This window comes from Equus asinus, chromosome 24 (genome assembly GCF_041296235.1).
Source record: "Equus asinus isolate D_3611 breed Donkey chromosome 24, EquAss-T2T_v2, whole genome shotgun sequence".
Lineage (NCBI taxonomy): Eukaryota > Metazoa > Chordata > Mammalia > Perissodactyla > Equidae > Equus > Equus asinus.
The window spans coordinates 19,811,599-19,829,397 of NC_091813.1; the positions used below are offsets into that span (position 1 = coordinate 19,811,599).

The following is a 17,799-nucleotide window of genomic DNA, read 5'->3' on the forward strand; positions in this document are numbered from 1 at the left end:
CAAACATGTAATCTTGACAGGGAATGTAAAAACAGTAAAATCAAATCACCCACATCTCTCGTTCCCTGTTTTTGCTAACATTTTATTATGGCTTCACATAGCTAAATAATGTTTAAAATGCAAGTTTTTTAAAAATGCAGACTAAACGTGGTTTAGTACACAGATTGATGGAGACATTAGTTAGAGCCATTTATATTGCATCAAGCAGGTGGGAAGGGAGACGGGTCAGCTCACAGGTAAGCGATGGGCAGCTCCTCTGAAGCTGCCCTCCTGAGTCTCGTGGGGATGTAGGTGCTATAAATCGCACACGGCCTTCATGCTCCAGAGGAAGTTTTAGTGAAGTTGGGAAAAAAGGCACAGATACACACCGCTGTTACCGAACAGTGCCATGCTGTATATCATTAGATGCTGGGTTGGTGGTGACCGTGGGTATAATAAGAGTTTGGTGAAAGATATGATCTGGGAGGGAGTGGTTGGTGAAAGTCCGTGTTTCTCAACATCAGCACTCCTGAGGTTTTGGGCTGGATAATTCTTTGTTGTGGGGGCTGTCCTGTGCCTTGTAGAACGTCTAGCAGCGTCGCTGGCCTCTGCCCATTAGATGCCAGTAGTACCCCTCAGTTGTCACAACCAAAAATGTCTCCAGACATTGGCAAATGTCCCCTGGGGGCGGCCAAAATCACCCCAGTTGAGAACCACTGGGTAGGCAGAGTTGAACTGAGCGCAGTGTGGGTTTGGGGCTGAGCCATGAAGAATAAGTAGGATTTGGGTAGGATTTGGATAAGTAGAATATGGAGACGATTTTAGTTGAGAGGAACCATTCCTTAAAGACTCAGTCAGTTTCTGGGTCAGTCACTCCTGGAGCAAGGCTGCTCAAAGTGTCAGCTGTTGACCAAACTTTGTTACTGATGTAAGTACTGCAAGTGAGGGTAAGCATTTAGAAACTTTTATAGCAAGTTTACGGAGTAATTTTATTTTATTTTTTTTACTATAATCATGAAAACGTCAGGCTTCTATTTTGTATGTCTTTATTTCATTTTTTCTAGAAATTCGTTTTCTGAAAGTATCAGTCTGTGACAGGTGGAACATTGAGACAACGAGAACAACAGCAAACTGGTCCTTTACCACTGATACTTGAGAAGCATCGAGGCTGTGACCAGACTGGATTTAGGGTACACAGTGGGGAAATAAGATGGGCTAGGGATGGCCCAAGTGGAACATGAAGTCGGACTGGTTTCTGGGATCTCACAGGTGCCTGGTGGACACGTCTTAGGCCTGGTTTGTTGTTAGTGCCATTGAGTCGATTCTGACTCCCACCGCCCCTGTGTACAGCAGAGCAGAACCCTGCACTGTCTTTTTGCACCATCCTCTCACCTTGGGGAGCTGAATCAGGCAGAGTTCCACTATTCATAGGGTTTTCATGGCCAGTTTTTTCAGAAGTAGGTGGCAGGTCAATCTACTTCTGAGTCTGTCTTAGTCTGGAAGCTCCTCTGAAAACTGTCCACCACAGGTGGACCTGCAGGTATTTGAAATACTGGTGGCATAGCCTTCAGCATCCCGGCAACACGCAGCCAGGTGGTGTGGATCCCTGACCAGGAAATGAACCCAGGCCTTGGTGGTGAGAGTGCTGCGTCTTAACCACTAGACCCTCAGGCCCAGCTCTTACGCCCGGGGGTCAATAAATGTTTTCAGGATGAATGAATGAATGAATGCTTGGAAAGCCTCCAAACAGAGCAGAATGGACCTAGGAGTAGGGAGGGGGAATCCACTGGATATTTTTGAGATGGGGGTGGCTTTAGGAGGGTATGTTGATGTCCTTTAGCCTGTCTCTGTGGTTTTAGTCTTTTAGCATCTGATTCCAGCACACCTCAAGATTCCAGGATTCTAAGGTGAGATGGAGACAGGGCATGGCTGGTGAGAGGCCTGGAAATCTACGAGCAGGAGAGTGCAGAGCTGTCTTTTTAAAACATTTTTTATCATGAGCCAATGAGGAATTGGGAAGTTCGGACGGGCAGTGATACATGCTTGAGAAGAACATTCTGGTCAGCTTTTAGATGGGAGTGTGCAGGGCGGTCAGATTCCTGGAGGTATGGCTAGCAGCAGGATGGCGGCTGCAGAAGGGGCAAAACAGGCAAGATAAGAGGAGGAGTGGAATTTTCAGGACTTGAGAGCTGAAGCCAAAAGAAGGAGGTGACTTCCTGGCTACTAGGAAACTGGGAGAGGATATGACTGTTGTAGCTCGTGATGGAGGAGTTGAGGAGAGAGGACAGCTGTGGAAGACACTGGTTTTAGTTTTTTAACATGAACAAGTAGTTACATGAGATTAAACATTTAAGTATAGTTTTGAAAAATAAAGTTATTAAATTTGAGGTGTCAGATTGTATAGACCCCTTTATCTTTTAAATTTTAATTGTCCTACTTAGCTGTCTTTTAAAATTATACCAAGAATTAGAAGCAAATATTGCTTCAGCAACCTATGATCCAGAATGTGAAGGGAGTTGACTAAGCTATTCTGAAAATATTGGTTCCCAAGCAGAAAATCCTTACAGGGAAATTTTCCTTAGTGGTGGGTGGGAAGAGTCAGGGCAGTGGCAGCCTCTCTTTGATCTCTTGTGAAATACTTTAAAGTCGAGAACAGTAGACCATGAAGTCGGACACCTGCCTGAGTTTCAGGGAACTAAATGAGGTGACTGGATTTAATTACATATTAACTTCTTGATCTTAATCTGTAATTCCAAAAGAGAGACAACTGAGTGTGACTCAGAATAGAAAGGAGTTTAAATTGATGTTGGTTATCAGTTTAAAAATACACCAGGCCTGTAAGCCCTAGGGGACATTTGTTAATTCCTGTTTGCTTGGCTGAAATCTCCGGTTCCTCCTGTTCCACTTTCTGGTTTTGACGTTAGCATTCCTTTTCTCCGTTCTTGTGTGCAGCAGAGATAGGAGAGTCAAAAGGGAACTCTCGGGAACACACAGCAGTGAAGAGCCCTGCTCGTTCCTGGGTTTGCCCGTCTAGACGGGGCAGGTGCGCTCCATTCTGTGAGTGACAAGCGTCTGTCCCCCAGTGTGCACAAGGGACCCCTGTCTGCCCTCATCACTTTCAGTCTGCTTTAGCCTGCTTCTCAGTCGGGGATGGAAGTATGGCCATGTTAGCCTGGGTGGAAAATGCACTCTCACAGAGCATATTTGGCTAGTGCGACAACATTGTGCTCATATCTCGGGGGAACCCATTCTCACTAAAGGGTATCTTCCCAGGAAGTGGGTCCTCTCTGTGTTTGAATCCAGTTTATAGTTCGGGCACTGTCTGTGCTTTGACTCTTGACTCCCCGTAACTCATAGCTTTCTTGGTCGAACTAACGTAAGGCAGAGGCAAGTGAGTCCCCCCGTGCCTAGCACAGTGCCTGGCACCTGCTAGACCCTCAAAATGTCCTAGTGGAATGGGCGTGGAGTTACTAGACCCAGGTATTCCCAGTAACTAGCAGAAGAGTATGCTTGTTGAAGAAGAGAATAGCTGATGAGGTTTGTGGCCTTAGAATAACAATTATACTCATAATGGTCACTAACGGGTTGACCTCTTTCAGTGTGCCCTGGTCTAGAACTCTGTGAGCGTTGTGTCATTTAATTTTCATTGCCACCCTCGGAGCTGAATTATGATCTGCATTTCACTGATGAGGAAACTGAGGCTTTGAGAGAATAGAACTTGCCCAAGGTGACCCAGATCTGCCCCTTTCTGACTGTTGGGGACTAGAACATAAATCAGAGCTAAGTGGCCCAAGTGAGGATCAGGCCACTGCCCTTGGCATCATTACCAGAGTGTTCTAACCATCATGAAAAAGTCAGAGATGAACCAGGGTCCCACGCAGACGTCAGAGCCAAGCTTGTGGTGGCCAGACTTACCTCCTCACCTTTGCAGCATCCCTGCTTTAGTGCCACCAGACTGAGCACAGGAGGGTGCTGGTTCAATAGTGTGTGTGTGTGTGTGTGTGCACACGCACACGCGTGTGTGTGTGTTTGTAAGAAGGTTTTCATTTAGGTTGGTTATTTTCAGAACATTGTTAAGTTGTGGACTTACAGGCGGTTCTGTTGTCATGCTGAGTCATTAACAAGTGGCACGTTGTTAGTAGAAACAGGAAAGTGCGGAGGAGGAAGTGGATTAGGGGGTTGACCTTGTGACAACAAAGTTTTTGTTGTTTTTATTTTAGCTGTCAAGTTTGAGGTGAATGGGACATTTAATCTTAAATTTCCAGCAAGACTTTGAAACTGTGGGATTGATCCTTGTGAAAGATGCCAATTTTGAAATGCAAATTTTGGATATCTCTTTTTTTTTTCCTGAGGAGGATTCTCCCTGAGCTAACATCCCTTGCCAGTCTTCCTCTTTTTTTTCCCTCTTGAGGAACATTAGCCCTGAGCTAACATCTGTGCCAATCTTCCTCCACTTTGTACGTGGGTCGCTGCCACAGCATGGCTTGACGAGTGGTGTAGGTCCACACCGGGGATCTGAACCCGGGGATCTGAACCGGGGCTGCCGAAACAGAGTGCGCAGAACTTTAACCACTCAGCCTCGGGGCTGGCCCCTTGATATATCTTCCTAGAGATGATAGTTGAAGTCATGGAAGTATATGAGGTCTTCAAGGGCAAAAGTATTAGTAGGACGAGGAACAGGTTATAAAGGATATTGCAAGCCATTGTGATGACTCAGGTCCGTTAGTACATGCTTATATTCCTGTCTCCCCGCCTCCAGATTTATTACCATGTCTCTTTTATGTTAACTTGTAGAAAATTTGTTATCATATAGTATACTTCTATATCTACAGTGAAACTGGCTAGTTTTCCAGGATTTCTGTATCAGTCTGGAATTTTCCCGGTCATAAGTATGCTAGAATGCTTCTAGACGAAGAATATCAAGATTTAAGCCATACTTTTAGAAAAGATGGTGGGAATTTTTTCCCGTCTTTTTGCTGGTTTTGCAAAATAAGAATTTATAAACTGACGTTTGAGACCTAGTATAAGAAGAAAGGGACTGAGAAATTAGACTAATAGAATTTAATATTTCTCAAATGTTTGGAACAGAGATTTACCTTGTGGCTTGAAAGTTATTTAGACATATTTTTACATTATAAAGGAAAATAACATAATCTTGTGCATTTGCATCTCTACATTTCTCCTGGTCCCCACAGTTCTCTAGTGCAGTGATCTGCAAAGTTTTTTGATCAAATATCCTAATAATAAAAATAATCCTTTGAGCATTTTTCCCCAATCTGTGTATATTTTAAGTAAATTCTATGAATATGTTGCTATACTAATAAAATGTCCACAAAATAGCAATTATAAGATGATGGGATACAGTGGAAACAATATTCCTAATTTTATTTTTTAATGATAAAAATTTCTTTTTCTCTCATCAAAACCAGTTTTTCTTAGAACAATGAGAGCTGACTACCAATACTATAATTTGAAGGCCTGCTCTTAATAGTTGTCATTGTTGAAAGCGTACCTCCCCAAAATACGTAGATGTCAATGGAGAATGAGCATCATTCAATTAAAGAACAGTGGTAATCATTTTTCTGATCCCATTATGCAAAAGTGGTTAAAATTTTGATAGTTAAAATCATAGTCTTCCCCAATGTCAAGTAATTGCTCCTAAAAACCAACTGAAAGATGTTATATTTTTACATTAAAAAAACTCACTGAAAATTTTCGTTTGAAAGACTTTAAAGAGATTAGAAAATTTTATTTCTAGGTTTTCATAGTGACAATTTTTTTCCCCTTTTTTGGGTGCAGAAGATTGGCCCTGAGCTGACATGTGTTGCCAATCCTCCTCTTTTTGCTTGAGGAAGATTGTCCCTGAGCTGATATCTGTGCCAATATTCCTCTGTTTTGTATGTGGGGTGCCACCAGTGCATGGCTTGATGAGCGGTGTGTAGGTCCATGCCCGGGATCCAAACTCATGAACCCCGGGCTGCCAAAGCAGAACGTGCTGTACTTAACCCCTATTCCTCCGGGCTGGCCCCTCAAGGTGACCATTTTTTTATGGACAGCAAACATTGTTCTCAGTAACAAAATAATATCAAACATTTCCTAAAATCCGTGTTCTAAAGTAGTTACTTGATAAAGTATCACCTTCACCTTGAAGGGATGAATCAAGAAAGGAGAGAGAGAGAGTATGTGTGTGTGTGTGTGAGGGTGTCCATGTGTTGTAATATCTGGTAGGTAGCTTCCTGCTGATGTCATTTGTCAACATGAAAAAGTCAGCACATTTGGAATAGTTTTCTTTTTTAATAAAAGAAAATCTCTAGAACATACTTGAATTTCCAGTGATAGGATAATGTTCTAAACATTAGTGTATTTAATATAATTTATGCATGCAATGACTAGGAAGATTATAAAAACAGAAAACATTTGTAATGCAACCAAAAGATCCCACCCCAAATATCTGTGTTACTATGGCAACTGTATAAAGTGTATTTGTAAATGTTGAATCCTCGTAAGGTAATATGAAAAGTAATTACTTCAGGGTGATGACATTATGGCTTTTTTTTTAATAAGAAATTTTTAAATTGAAAAGATGACAACATTATCAACGTGGAGAAAAGAAACCAATGCAAGTTGGTTAGGAAAACAGGACCAAAAATGTTGACTGGTTCAAAAGAAAATATGTTGAAAGTGTTTATTCAAGCTCAATAGTGTTCATTTGTTTAATACAAACATATTGAATGCCTAGTGGGTACCAGGGACTGTGCTGATGACGCGGAAAGAAAGAAAAAGCTCAATCTTCTCCATCATGGAAGTTGTATTGCTTTAATTTACAACGTATAATAACGGTTCTTTCAAATACTGCCCTGTATTTCATAGTCCATCTTTCTGACACTGATTCCATAAAACTCAAGTTTCAATCTCTTACAAGACGGCCTCTCTCACTGTTATCTTTGGCTTGGGAACCTGGTGTTTGCTTTCTAGTAAGATAAACTGAAACAGACACCAGAGACGGAGTCCTTTATGTGTAATCTCATGTTTAGTTAAACAGCGATAGAATGTTGACAGCAGATGGCTTTTGGGGCTTATTCCACACCTCTGCCCTACGCCCAACAGTGAGTGTTTTAATTAGGAGTGTGTTCATCTGCACGTAAGAGAGAACCTGCCTAACGTGAGCTTAAAGAAATACTCAGAGGGTTTGGGTCTCTGCTGCTGACTCTGGAGGCTGACTTGTTCAGGGCCTGTGTTTCTGGGATTCTCTTGGCCTTTTCCTGATGCTGGTGGCCTCACTGCCTCTGCGCCCCTAGCCCTCACACTGGGGTTCCAAGCAGGAAGGAGGAGGAAGGGCAGGGACGAGGACCCCCTTAATCCATCTGCTGCAGCAGGAGAGCAAAGCCTTGTCCAGAAGCTCCACCCAGAGGACTTTGGCTCACACCTCAGGGGCCAGATCTGGTCACATGGCTGCCCCAGCTGCAGGGTGGCTGGGCGAAGAGGAGCTGTAGTTTTCCAGCCTTCAGAGAAGAGGTGGGGAAGAGCTTTGGGGTGACCAGTCTGGTGTCTGCCACAATGCTTTGTGCTATTTGCGTCCTCTTTATGACAGTATAATGCTGAGTGAGTCCAGCAGGGAGGTATTAGTTAAAGAATTTGCCATGGAATTATACATCTTTGATGTACCCTGCTCTCTTCCTGAGCATTCCTGGGGTCAGCCCTTTGCTCCTGTTTTAGTTGAGAGGACCCTCCCCGTCTCTTGGTCCAGTCCAGCCCGTCCTTGTAAATTTGGTCGAGTTATGAGAAAACTCACCCTTTCTGTTCTCTTTCCTCTGACTGTCTCTGACCTTTTCCACATGAGATTCGTAAAATGGCCTAATCAGCCTTACATCCACCTCAAGTCAGAAAAAGAAAACTGTGTCTGAAGTGTGAAAGTAGGTGACATAAAGAACAGTTGCATCGAATTCCTAAAGCCTTTGAAAGTACCCAGGATCACTTTATATTTTTTGCAGAAGGCCGCATCTAGGGCAAAGAAGGAAAAGCTGATGTGTTTGAGTGAATGAAACAGGTTGAGCAAGTGTCTGTTATTGCTTAGCTCTTTTCTTATTTCATCCTCCAGTGAACCTGGGACAAAAGATTTTGGGTCCACTTCACAGATTTGGAAACTAAGGCCAAGAGGGAAGCCCAGTAATTTCTCCAGGGCTCCTCAACTGACAGCACCAGGATTAAAACCAGGACAGTCAAACTCGAAGATACATACTCCCCCTGCCCCACGCCGAGTTTTCCTTGTTTTTCGTTTGTGTTTCATTTGCTTTAAACTTGCTTTCCCACAGTTGCTCATTGAATCTCAATTAAAAAAACAAACCGTATCTTATTCAAATAGATTGTGTCTCTTTATTTACTAGCGACTCCCAAGGTCCCAGGGTGCAGCATCCGTGCTGTACACCCCGGAATTCAAACATGACAAGACATGTCTGGAAGCCTCTGGAAGGAATCTGACAGGGCTGCTTAATTCCGTTAAGTTGACTGGCAGCTTTCTGGGAAAGAGCTAATGCTACAGGGGGAGAGAGAGAGAGGAGGAGTGCAGGTTTACTTAAAAGTGCCGCAGAGTCGGAGGTGAGTCGGTCAAGTGCCATGTGACTGTTTAGCTTGTCCTCCGATCCAGGCCCAGGGCTTCCTGGAGCCAGGAGGCAGCCGGTGAAAGAGCCGCAGCGTCTTCGCTGAGATTTCCATGGGTCACTGAGTGTTCGTGCCACGTCAGCGGATCCAGCAGCACCAGCCCAGGCAGCTCATCAGCAGGCACCTGTGGGGGCGGGTCCCCAGGGTTTGGGTGCAGGCAGTGGGGTCCTCAGCACATCTGGGTCTTGCAGGGGTTTGGAGTTGGAAGGGTAAAGGTTTTACTGTCTTTGTTCGTGCTATTATAACAAAATACCACAGACTAGGTGGCTTATAAACAACAGAAATTGATTTCTCACAGTTCTGGAGGCTGGCAGTCCAAGATCAGGGTGCCAGCAGGGCGGGTTCTGCTGAGAGCCCTCTTCTGGGCAGAGACCTTGGACTTCTTGCTGTGTCGTCACGTGGGAAGGGCCAGGGGAGCTGTCCAGTCCCACTCCTGAGGGCTCTGCCCGTATAGCCTGATGACCTTCCATAGGCCCCCACCTTGTGACACCATCGACTTGGGGGTGTTAGGTTTCAGGATACGAATTCTGGGGGGACGCATTCAGGCCATGGCACCTACACACGCATTGCCCAAGGAGCTTGCTTCAGAGCTCCTGCAGATGCGTGGGGGCGGGCTGAGGATGAGCGAATCCTGTGGCAGCCGGTGGGAGCAGAGGCAGTACTAACGTATTCGCTTAATTCTCAGTCGCCATCAATTTGCAAATATCTCAACAAGTTAATGAAAACATTTGAGCCAGACAAAACACTACGTTATGCACTTGCAGTTTTTAAAATGAACTGACAACAGCATTTATTTAAACATAAAATTACATACAACTTCTTCAATATCATTGTCAATGTTAGAGGTGAAGGCTTTTTCGCATTCAGGGGTCTAGAGATTCTTCCGCATTATTTTGGTTATTTACAGTTACGTGTAGCATTCTAGATACACTGCTTTTTATTTTTTTTATTATTATTATTTTTTGAGGAAGATTAGCCCTGAGCTAACTGCTGCCAATCCTCTTTTTGCTAGGAAGACTGGCCCTGAGCTAACATCCATGCCCATCTTCCTCTACTTTATATGTGGGACGCCTACCACAGCATGGCTTGCCAGGCGGTGCCATGTCTGCACCCGGGATCTGAACCAGTGAACCCCGGGCCGCCGAAGCAAAACGTGCGAACTTAACTGCTGTGCCACCAGGCCGCCACCCCTGCTTTTTAAAGTCATACAGCTTTAACATTAAGTGAGAAATGCTGGTGTTTGATCTGCATTCCTGTTTGGCTAAACTTGTTAGTTACATTTGTTCCTAAATTCAGTTAGCCATTCACTTTGGTCTCTTGAACATCACCTGGAAATCTTCGATGTCCAGCATCGCAGTGATAACTCTTTAATCCTTCATTTCAGTTAATATTCACTGAGGCCTCCTGCAGACCAGTCCCTGTGCTTACAGAACTCACACTGTGGATAGAGATGACATAAATACAAGTACACTGATAAATTAATAAAATTTTGGTAAATTTCGACCGTAAAACTTCAGCTGAAGCCGTCCGAGAGGGCTCTCCAAGGAGGCAATACTTCCGGTGTCTCCTCCTGGATGACGAGAGCCAGCACTGCTGCTGCGCTGCCCTGCTGTGAGAGTCCCGTCCTTGGACAACTGTCTGCTGAGTGGCAGCTGTGTACCGGAAGCCGTTCTAGGCCGCGGAGATCCAGCAGTGCACAGAGCAGCAGACGGATCCCCTGCCCTTGTGCAGCTGATTTTCTGGTAGCAGGAGGTGGACAAACACGTAAAGCATCCAGTGTGTCGGATGCTAAATGCTGTGGTGGAAAATGAAGCATTGAAGGGGAGTGGGGGATTCTAGGGGCGTGGGTAAAAATGTAGAATCAGGCCGTCAGGGAAGGCTCACCGAGAAAGGGAACTGGGAGCCGGAAATGAAGCTCTCTGATCTAGCCCAGGCTTGGCGAGTCCTTTAGGCTTTGGGAACCATACAGCCTCTTGCAGCTGCTCAGCGCTGCTGTTGCAGGGCGAAGGCGGGTGTGGAGAGTATGTAAATGCTGGGTGTGGCTGTATTCCAGTACAACTTTATTTATGGACACTGAAATTTGCATTTCATATCATTTTTACATGTCATGAAATTCTATTGTTCTTTTGATTTTTTTCCCAACTGTTTAAAACTATAAAGACTAGTTTTGGCTGTGTGCCATACAGACAGTGAGTGGGCGAGGTTCAGCCTGTGGGCCATAGTTTGCTCTCCTGGATCGAGCCCAGGAGATTTAGCGGTGTCTCTTCCCTTTAATTGCTTTGGATGGTGTGTAATGGTGGATCTTTGGATGATAAGGTGAAATGCAACTTTCAGGCTTTTGTAGATATCTTCCTGTTTAGGTTTGACAACTTCGTTGTTGCTTTGCAAAGAAAATAATGAAAATTCAGCTGTTTATCCAGTGACAAATATTCTCTTCACGTGTATGAAATTTGTGTCTTACGGCTTTTATTTTTAGGCTCTGCTGTGCGCTAACAGCGTTTATTTTCAATCCATCATACTACAATATTTCTGGAGACATTTTTGTAGCAATTAAGAACTTTACCGAGTAGCATTGCGTTTGAATGCAAGCTATAGAAAACTTGGTAAAGCACTCAACTAATTAGGGGTCTATTTGTCTGTTTGTCAGAAAGGTTTAGAGTACGCTGCACAAGACTAGTGTGGCAGCTGTGAAGTGTCCTCGAGGCCCCGGCTAGTGTCATTCTGCTTGAGCATCCTTAGCGTGTGGTGTTTGCTTTCACATTTGCGGGGTGGTTTCTGCACCGCCAGGCCCCCTGTCTGCGTTTCTGCAGGGGAGAAGGGAGGAAGTGCAAAATGCGCTTTGTCTTGTCATTTGTAAAGTGGAACCTTCCCAAGGAGCGTCTTCCGTGTATCTCCCGGCCAGGCCTCTGTCGTGTGATCACCCCTAGCTACAGAGGAGTTTGGGTAAACAAGTTTTTGTAGCTGAGCACATTGCGTTCCTAAACAAAACCAGGCTTCTGTCATTAAGAAAGAAAAAGAGATTGGCTCCCGGGTAAATAACTAGCCTTCTGCCATAGCTTCTAAGCATGTTTGGAAAAAAACCAAACTGCATGAATTATAGGCACCTTCCTCTCATGGCTAAATGAACATGGGTGAAGGCAGCGATTCTTGTCCTGCAAGTTACTTCTTCTCTTCCGTGTGCTCCCCAAATTTCTTTTGATATTGACTGTAAGGTGCGTGTTGTTTCAGGACAGTTGAAACACGGGGAGGATAGAGTTCTTTGTGTCAAGGAAATGACGGAGTATGTTATTGCTATCTGAGCGCGGGGTTTGTGCCAGCACATCAAGTGGCCTCGACGGCTTCCTCTTGCCACGTGGGAAGCCTTTCTGTTACCTGGGCCCGACTTCTCCTATGTCCCTGCCTCCTGCACTAGGCTGTCCCTGCCCCTCAGGCCTGGGCCCCACCATTCCAGGCCACATTCACCTTGGCAGATGGATCTTAAAAACAGAGTGACTTGTCTTCCTTCCTGATGCTGCTGTCACAAACATGCACTTAAAAACTTCCTTCTCTATGTTAAATTTCTCCCTGTTGTTTATTTGGGTGATTTGCTGTAGTATTAGTTATTTTCCTAGCTCGTTTTTTCTTTTCTTTTTCATCATCTGGCCTTTCTTACAAGTGTGAGGAAACATGGAGGCCAGCGTGTGACGGAGCCGCCTGGCTCCTGCTCCGCGGCCCTGAGAGGCCTGGTTTGTGCAGAGCTCTCCCGTCTCTGTGGCGCCACCACTGCTCCCCGCAGGCTGTGCTCCAGGAAGCTCGCTTTCTCTCAAAATAAATTTATTCTGTTTCATCTTTTGAATATTGACACATTCATGCTTTTCAAACAAGTTTTCAGTTTACACATGTAGGAGTGAAAACTCTTGCTCCCACTTGTCCCTGTCACCAGGTCCCACTCCCCACCACCCGGTAACCACTTTTGTTGGTTTCTTACAGTCTTCGAGTTGTTCTAAAAAATGAAAATACAAGCAAATACAAATGTGTTCCTATTTTTCTCCTTTTTTCCCCGAAAAGAGTGCCTACTCTGTACAGTTTCTTTTTCACTTACTAATATATCTTACCGACCTTTTCATAGCAGTGTTAACAGTACAGAGGGAATTTCTCCGTTTTTCTTTTTAAGTTGCATAGTATTAAAGTGATCTCTTTGTACCAAACTTGGTCATGCCTCCCCTGCGTCCCTCTTAAAATAGAGGTGGAATTACTTACAATTTACTCCTTGCACTGCTGTCGTCATCAGCATTGTTAGTAAGGAGCTATCCTCTGCTTCATGAGCATTGTTACTGTAGAATCGTGCATTTGAATTTTTTAAAAATAATAACAGCAGCTATTTTTTTCTAGTTTTATTGAGATATAATTGACATATAACATCGTGAGAGTTTAAGGTGTACAACATAAGGATTTGTTATATGTGTATACTGTGAATGATTACTGCAATAAGTTTAGTTAACATCTATCACCTCACACCATTTGAATTTAAATATTCTTCGATACAGCTTTCACCTATTGGCTGTAAGAAGGGAGGGGTGTTGACACAGGGACACTTTCAAACCTTGCTAATGGGAATGTACATCGATGTGGCCTTGTTGAAAAGCAGTTCAGCTTGGGTCCTTCAGGAGCCTGGAAAACACCTCCACCCTTTGACTTGGGTTTCATTAGAGGGCTTTGTCCTAAAGCAGTATTGAGAGACACAGTCAAAGATTTATGAATAAAGATGTTCACAACATGATGTTATTCCTAGTGGTGAAAACAACAAGGATGCTAAATATCTAACAACAGAGTAACAGTTAACTGCACCTGCTAGAATGGCCAGGAAAATATTAAAATTCATGCTTTTGAAAAATTTTTAATGACAGGGGACAGTACTCATGATATATTGTTGAGTGAAAGGGGCAAGATGCATCTATTTTTACTGAGAGTGATCCTGTGAAAGGAAAGACCAGTCAAGCTGTAGAGGGCTACAGTGCAGCAATAAATGCTGCGTGTGTGTGTGTGTGTGTGTGTGCGCGTATGTGTGTGTGTCTGTGTATAGGGCAGGGGGGTCAGGGAGTAAAGAAACTGCCTGTCTTCGATGTATCCTAGCACTGAGAGAACGTGTGAGTTTTTAAGTGCCCACATTCTGGGGTGGTGGTGGATGTTATATGTATATACGTGATATGGAAAACCAGGGTTTGACTGTGTATCAGTGTCAATTTTGATCTCTCCCATGAACATTTGAAATGTGCTGGATATGTCGAGCTCCACACCAACATTAAATCCAGACCTTTTCCTCTAGATTTTCTCAGTGGTTGTCTGTAGTAGGAGAGGAGGGAACTTTTTGTTTGTTTGTTTTATAATTTCCAGACTTTTAAGAATGCAAACACATTGCTTTAGTAGCCAGAGGAGCTGGATTATGCACGTTGTGCTGTGCTAAGAAGTGTGGATGTTCTTCCAAGGGTGGTGTGGACCCACCAAAGAAGGATTTTAAGTAGGAGAATGACACAGTTGTCTTGACAAGAACACACACTAGAACCTTGATCAAAGTAGGTGACACTTTTGATCTCAGGGATAATAAAATCTACCTTGTAGCGTTGTAAGGGGGAAATTCAGTAGGATGGACGATCCTTTTTTGCAAGCTGAAGTTACAAAATAACGTAACTATATTCTGAAATTGTCAATGAGGAAAAAAGTTAACTTTTTCAGACAGGAGAAATGGCTTAATTGAAGAAAGTGAGATAATGTCATTATCAATTTGGATTTATAACCATACAGTAATTCTCTCATTTTCTCTCGTTGAGCTTAAAGATGTCCTATCTTGCCAGCTTTTTGTTTCTGTCCAGACTAACCACGCCATCTTGTTAGTCATTCATAAACTTCAACCCAGTGATCAGAATCTCTTTCTTTGTTCATGGCGTATGACAGATTTCAACCTCAGAGACACATGCCATTGAGGCTTTTAGGGGGAGTTGGGCGGGGGAATTGCTGGGGGCGCTCAGTGTGTGAAAGTTCGTTTTGCAAGCATTTTATCATTTGTGATGAGAGGTCTTTCTGGCTGCTTGACCTCTCAAAATGATTCTTTCATTTGGCCATTATAAAATGTACTTCACTGCTTACATTCATTCTTTATGCAGATTTCCCAGAATTATTTAGAAAAAGCAAGCTGGTTTTCTCATGTTTTACATGCTGTGTTTAAGATACTGAATATTGGCGTCCCATCTAAATTAGTTACTACCTACCTCAAATTAAGAAGGCTGGTAGCGTTCCAAAAGCCTGCGGGCGTTTGCAGCTCTTCAAGCACACAGCTGACCCCTAGTGACTGAAGAGGGAACTTGGAAGAGCAGAGAACAGGAGGGATGAGACAGAGTCAGGGCGAGGCGGTGCGGCTGTTCGCCCTCTGCTTAGAGGTGGAGGACATTTTCTCCTGTGAATTGGTGAAAGGATGCTTTCATGACAGTGGCTACAGCTGTGGAATATCTGAAAGAGGCTGCTGAGGGGAATGAAAATGCTGCTGCTCCCAGGAATCAAAGAAATGTCGACATCTCTGATGGGCCATGTGTACGTGGTTTTTAAGTGGTTTTGGCAGAGGGAGCTTTTGTGACTGTAGACGTCAGTTTCTGAGGGTGAAGGGGGCCCCCCGAGAACTAAGTGGACCTCTCACCTCATCCAGAGTCTGTTCCTTCCAGGCAGTCTGCGTTGTGCCCCCAAGTTCTGGGGAGTCCAGGTGAAGAAACAGCTGTGTCAGGACTTGCTTAGATCTCTGCTGGATGTGCAGTGAGTGGGCAGTGCGTGGCGCCTGTGGGTGGCCTGCTTTTTGTGTCAGTGACCTCTGACAACGAGAAAGCAAATCCAGTTCAATTTGGAAATGTGTACATATTGTTTCAGATGAGCCTTTCTGTTTACTTCTCTTCTTCTCTCTTTAGATAAAGAAGAAGCAACAGGATGTGGTTAGATTTCTGGAAGCCAACAAGATAGAGTTTGAGGAGGTGGATATCACAATGTCAGAAGAACAGAGGCAATGGATGTACAAGAACATCCCCCCGGAAAAGAAGCCCGCTCAGGGCAACCCTCTGCCACCTCAGATATTTAATGGTGACCGCTACTGTGGAGTAAGTGCACATTTGTCATCACACTGTTTCTTTTCATGGCTCAAATCACAGTCACCTAGAGTCCTGGTGGGGTTTTTTCCATGAGGCTGGTGACCTCTTCATCCCGTGCCTGTTCAGGTCCACAGATCTAACAGAGGGTGAAGTCAAGAGGGGACATGAGTCCAGGTCACAGACTATGTGGATGTGAGCGCATGCGTGTCTGTCAGTCTTCCTGTCTCTCTGCTTTGGAAAGGGAGTGGGGAGGGAAGCTGTGTGTGTGTGTTTAGGGTGTTCTAAATTTTAAAGCATATTTTTTGATTAACACATTTTGAGGAGGCAGAGTAGAAGGGGTAATTATGCTAGAATCTTTTTCTCTATATGGTATAAAAAACTGCTAATAGCTGATTATAAACAAGAATTTCATTTTTTTAATGATAATAAGCCAGATGGATCATTCTGAGCATCTAAAATATATTAGTTGCCTTCCTGCTATATGAAGCATGTGGGAAGATAAAGTCACTTTTGTCTGATTATTTATTTTCCTTCTCACTCTTTAGGTTAAGAAAAACAAATTGAGGGGCCGGCCTGGTAGCACATGGTTAAGTTTGTGTGCTCCGCTTCAGCAGCCCGGGGTTCACAGGTTCGGATCCTGGGCGCAGACCTAGCACCACTCATCAGGCCATGCTGAGGTGGCGTCCTACATAAAAAGAAAATAGAGGAAGATGGGCATAGATGTTAGCTCAGGGCCAAGCTTCCTCACACACACAAATAAATAAATAAATAGAGAAACTTCTTTCCAATGAGTAAGTTAGGATTTGCTTTTGCCACAGCTCTGTCTAAGTTGGTGTTTATTTTGGGACCTGGACTCCAGTTCTTTAAGGATGGCCTGGAGAAGGAGAAGGGGCTACAGTGCTGGGGTGTGTGAGATGAAATGAATAGCTAGGCTGTCATTAGAGTGGAGGAAAGGGATCACAGAGTGCTTTTGGCAGCTTGAGAGGAAATGCTTCCCTTCCTCTATGTATGAGGGAGAATGAGTTGTTGGATCATAAGGCCAAAGAGATTGTGCAGAGACCTTACGTCCAGTGTCGTGAGGAGAATCCTGAACATGGCGCTAGACATAGGTTTGAGCTCCATACACCTTCATGTTGGCTGGGATGCCTTTGGAAAATCACTTACCTCTTTAAGCCTCAATTTTCTCATCTTTAAGCAAGGGATGATATCATCTGTCTTACTTCATGGGATTATTTGTGACTGTTTCTAAAGTATTTTGGGGGTAGATTGTTATATAAAAGTAAAGGTGGTTATTTTTGTGGATTTTTTTATGTCATGATCTCATATTTTATTAGGGGAGTATGTGGAAACCAAGGGTGTATCCCATTCGTGATCACAGGCTGTAGAAGATACACTCTTGTGCCGGTAGACAAAATGAGGTAACAGTTGAAAATGTTTGTAAACTGTGCAGTTCAAAATAAAGTAAAGGTGTGAGTCAAATAGCACTAGCAGGCTTAAAACAAAAATCCAGCAGTTTTCCATTGCTCAGGCTTTGCAGGTATGAAGATGCCTTTATTCTGGTCTTATCGTTGAGTGGTAGTTTGGCTGGGTATAGAATTCTGGGGTGGAAGGAATCTTGATGGTATTGCTTCGTCATCATCCAGTTTCCAGTACTGCAGCTGAGAAGTCTAATGCCATTTTTCTTGATCTTTTCTATGTTTTCATCAGTTTCTTCTGTGCAAGTTTTAAAGATCTCTCATTCATATGTGTGTCCTAACATTTTTTGGTAAATTACCATGATGTAAGCTGCTTTTCATTCACTGTGCTCAGTGCTCATTAGGTCCTTATAATCTAAAAATTATGTGATTGAATTATCAAATATGTTTATATTATTTTCTTTGAAAATTTTCTCCCTGCTTTCTTCCGTGTGCTCTCTCTCTGTAGTACCTATTAGTTTGAATATTGGACTTCTTATTTTTTTTGTATTGTCCACTTCTCTAACTTTTTGTTGTACTTTCTGGGAGATTTCTTTAACTTAGCTCTGAATCTTTTCATTCAATTTCTTTATGTCATCTTT

The 17,799-nt window shown here is 43.6% G+C and overlaps 1 protein-coding gene across 3 annotated transcripts in view; it reads left to right on the plus strand.

Annotated features, from left to right (window-relative positions):
• The window catches only part of SH3BGRL2 (SH3 domain binding glutamate rich protein like 2), a 68,339-nt gene that overhangs the window by 16,914 nt on the left and 33,626 nt on the right, over window positions 1–17,799 (plus strand). For all 3 annotated transcript variants that reach the window (XM_014861057.3, XM_070496357.1, XM_014861054.3), the window contains exon 2: window positions 15,567–15,752. In XM_014861057.3, the coding sequence (XP_014716543.1) occupies window positions 15,567–15,752 (186 nt within the window). The remainder of the gene's footprint in view (window positions 1–15,566; window positions 15,753–17,799) is intronic.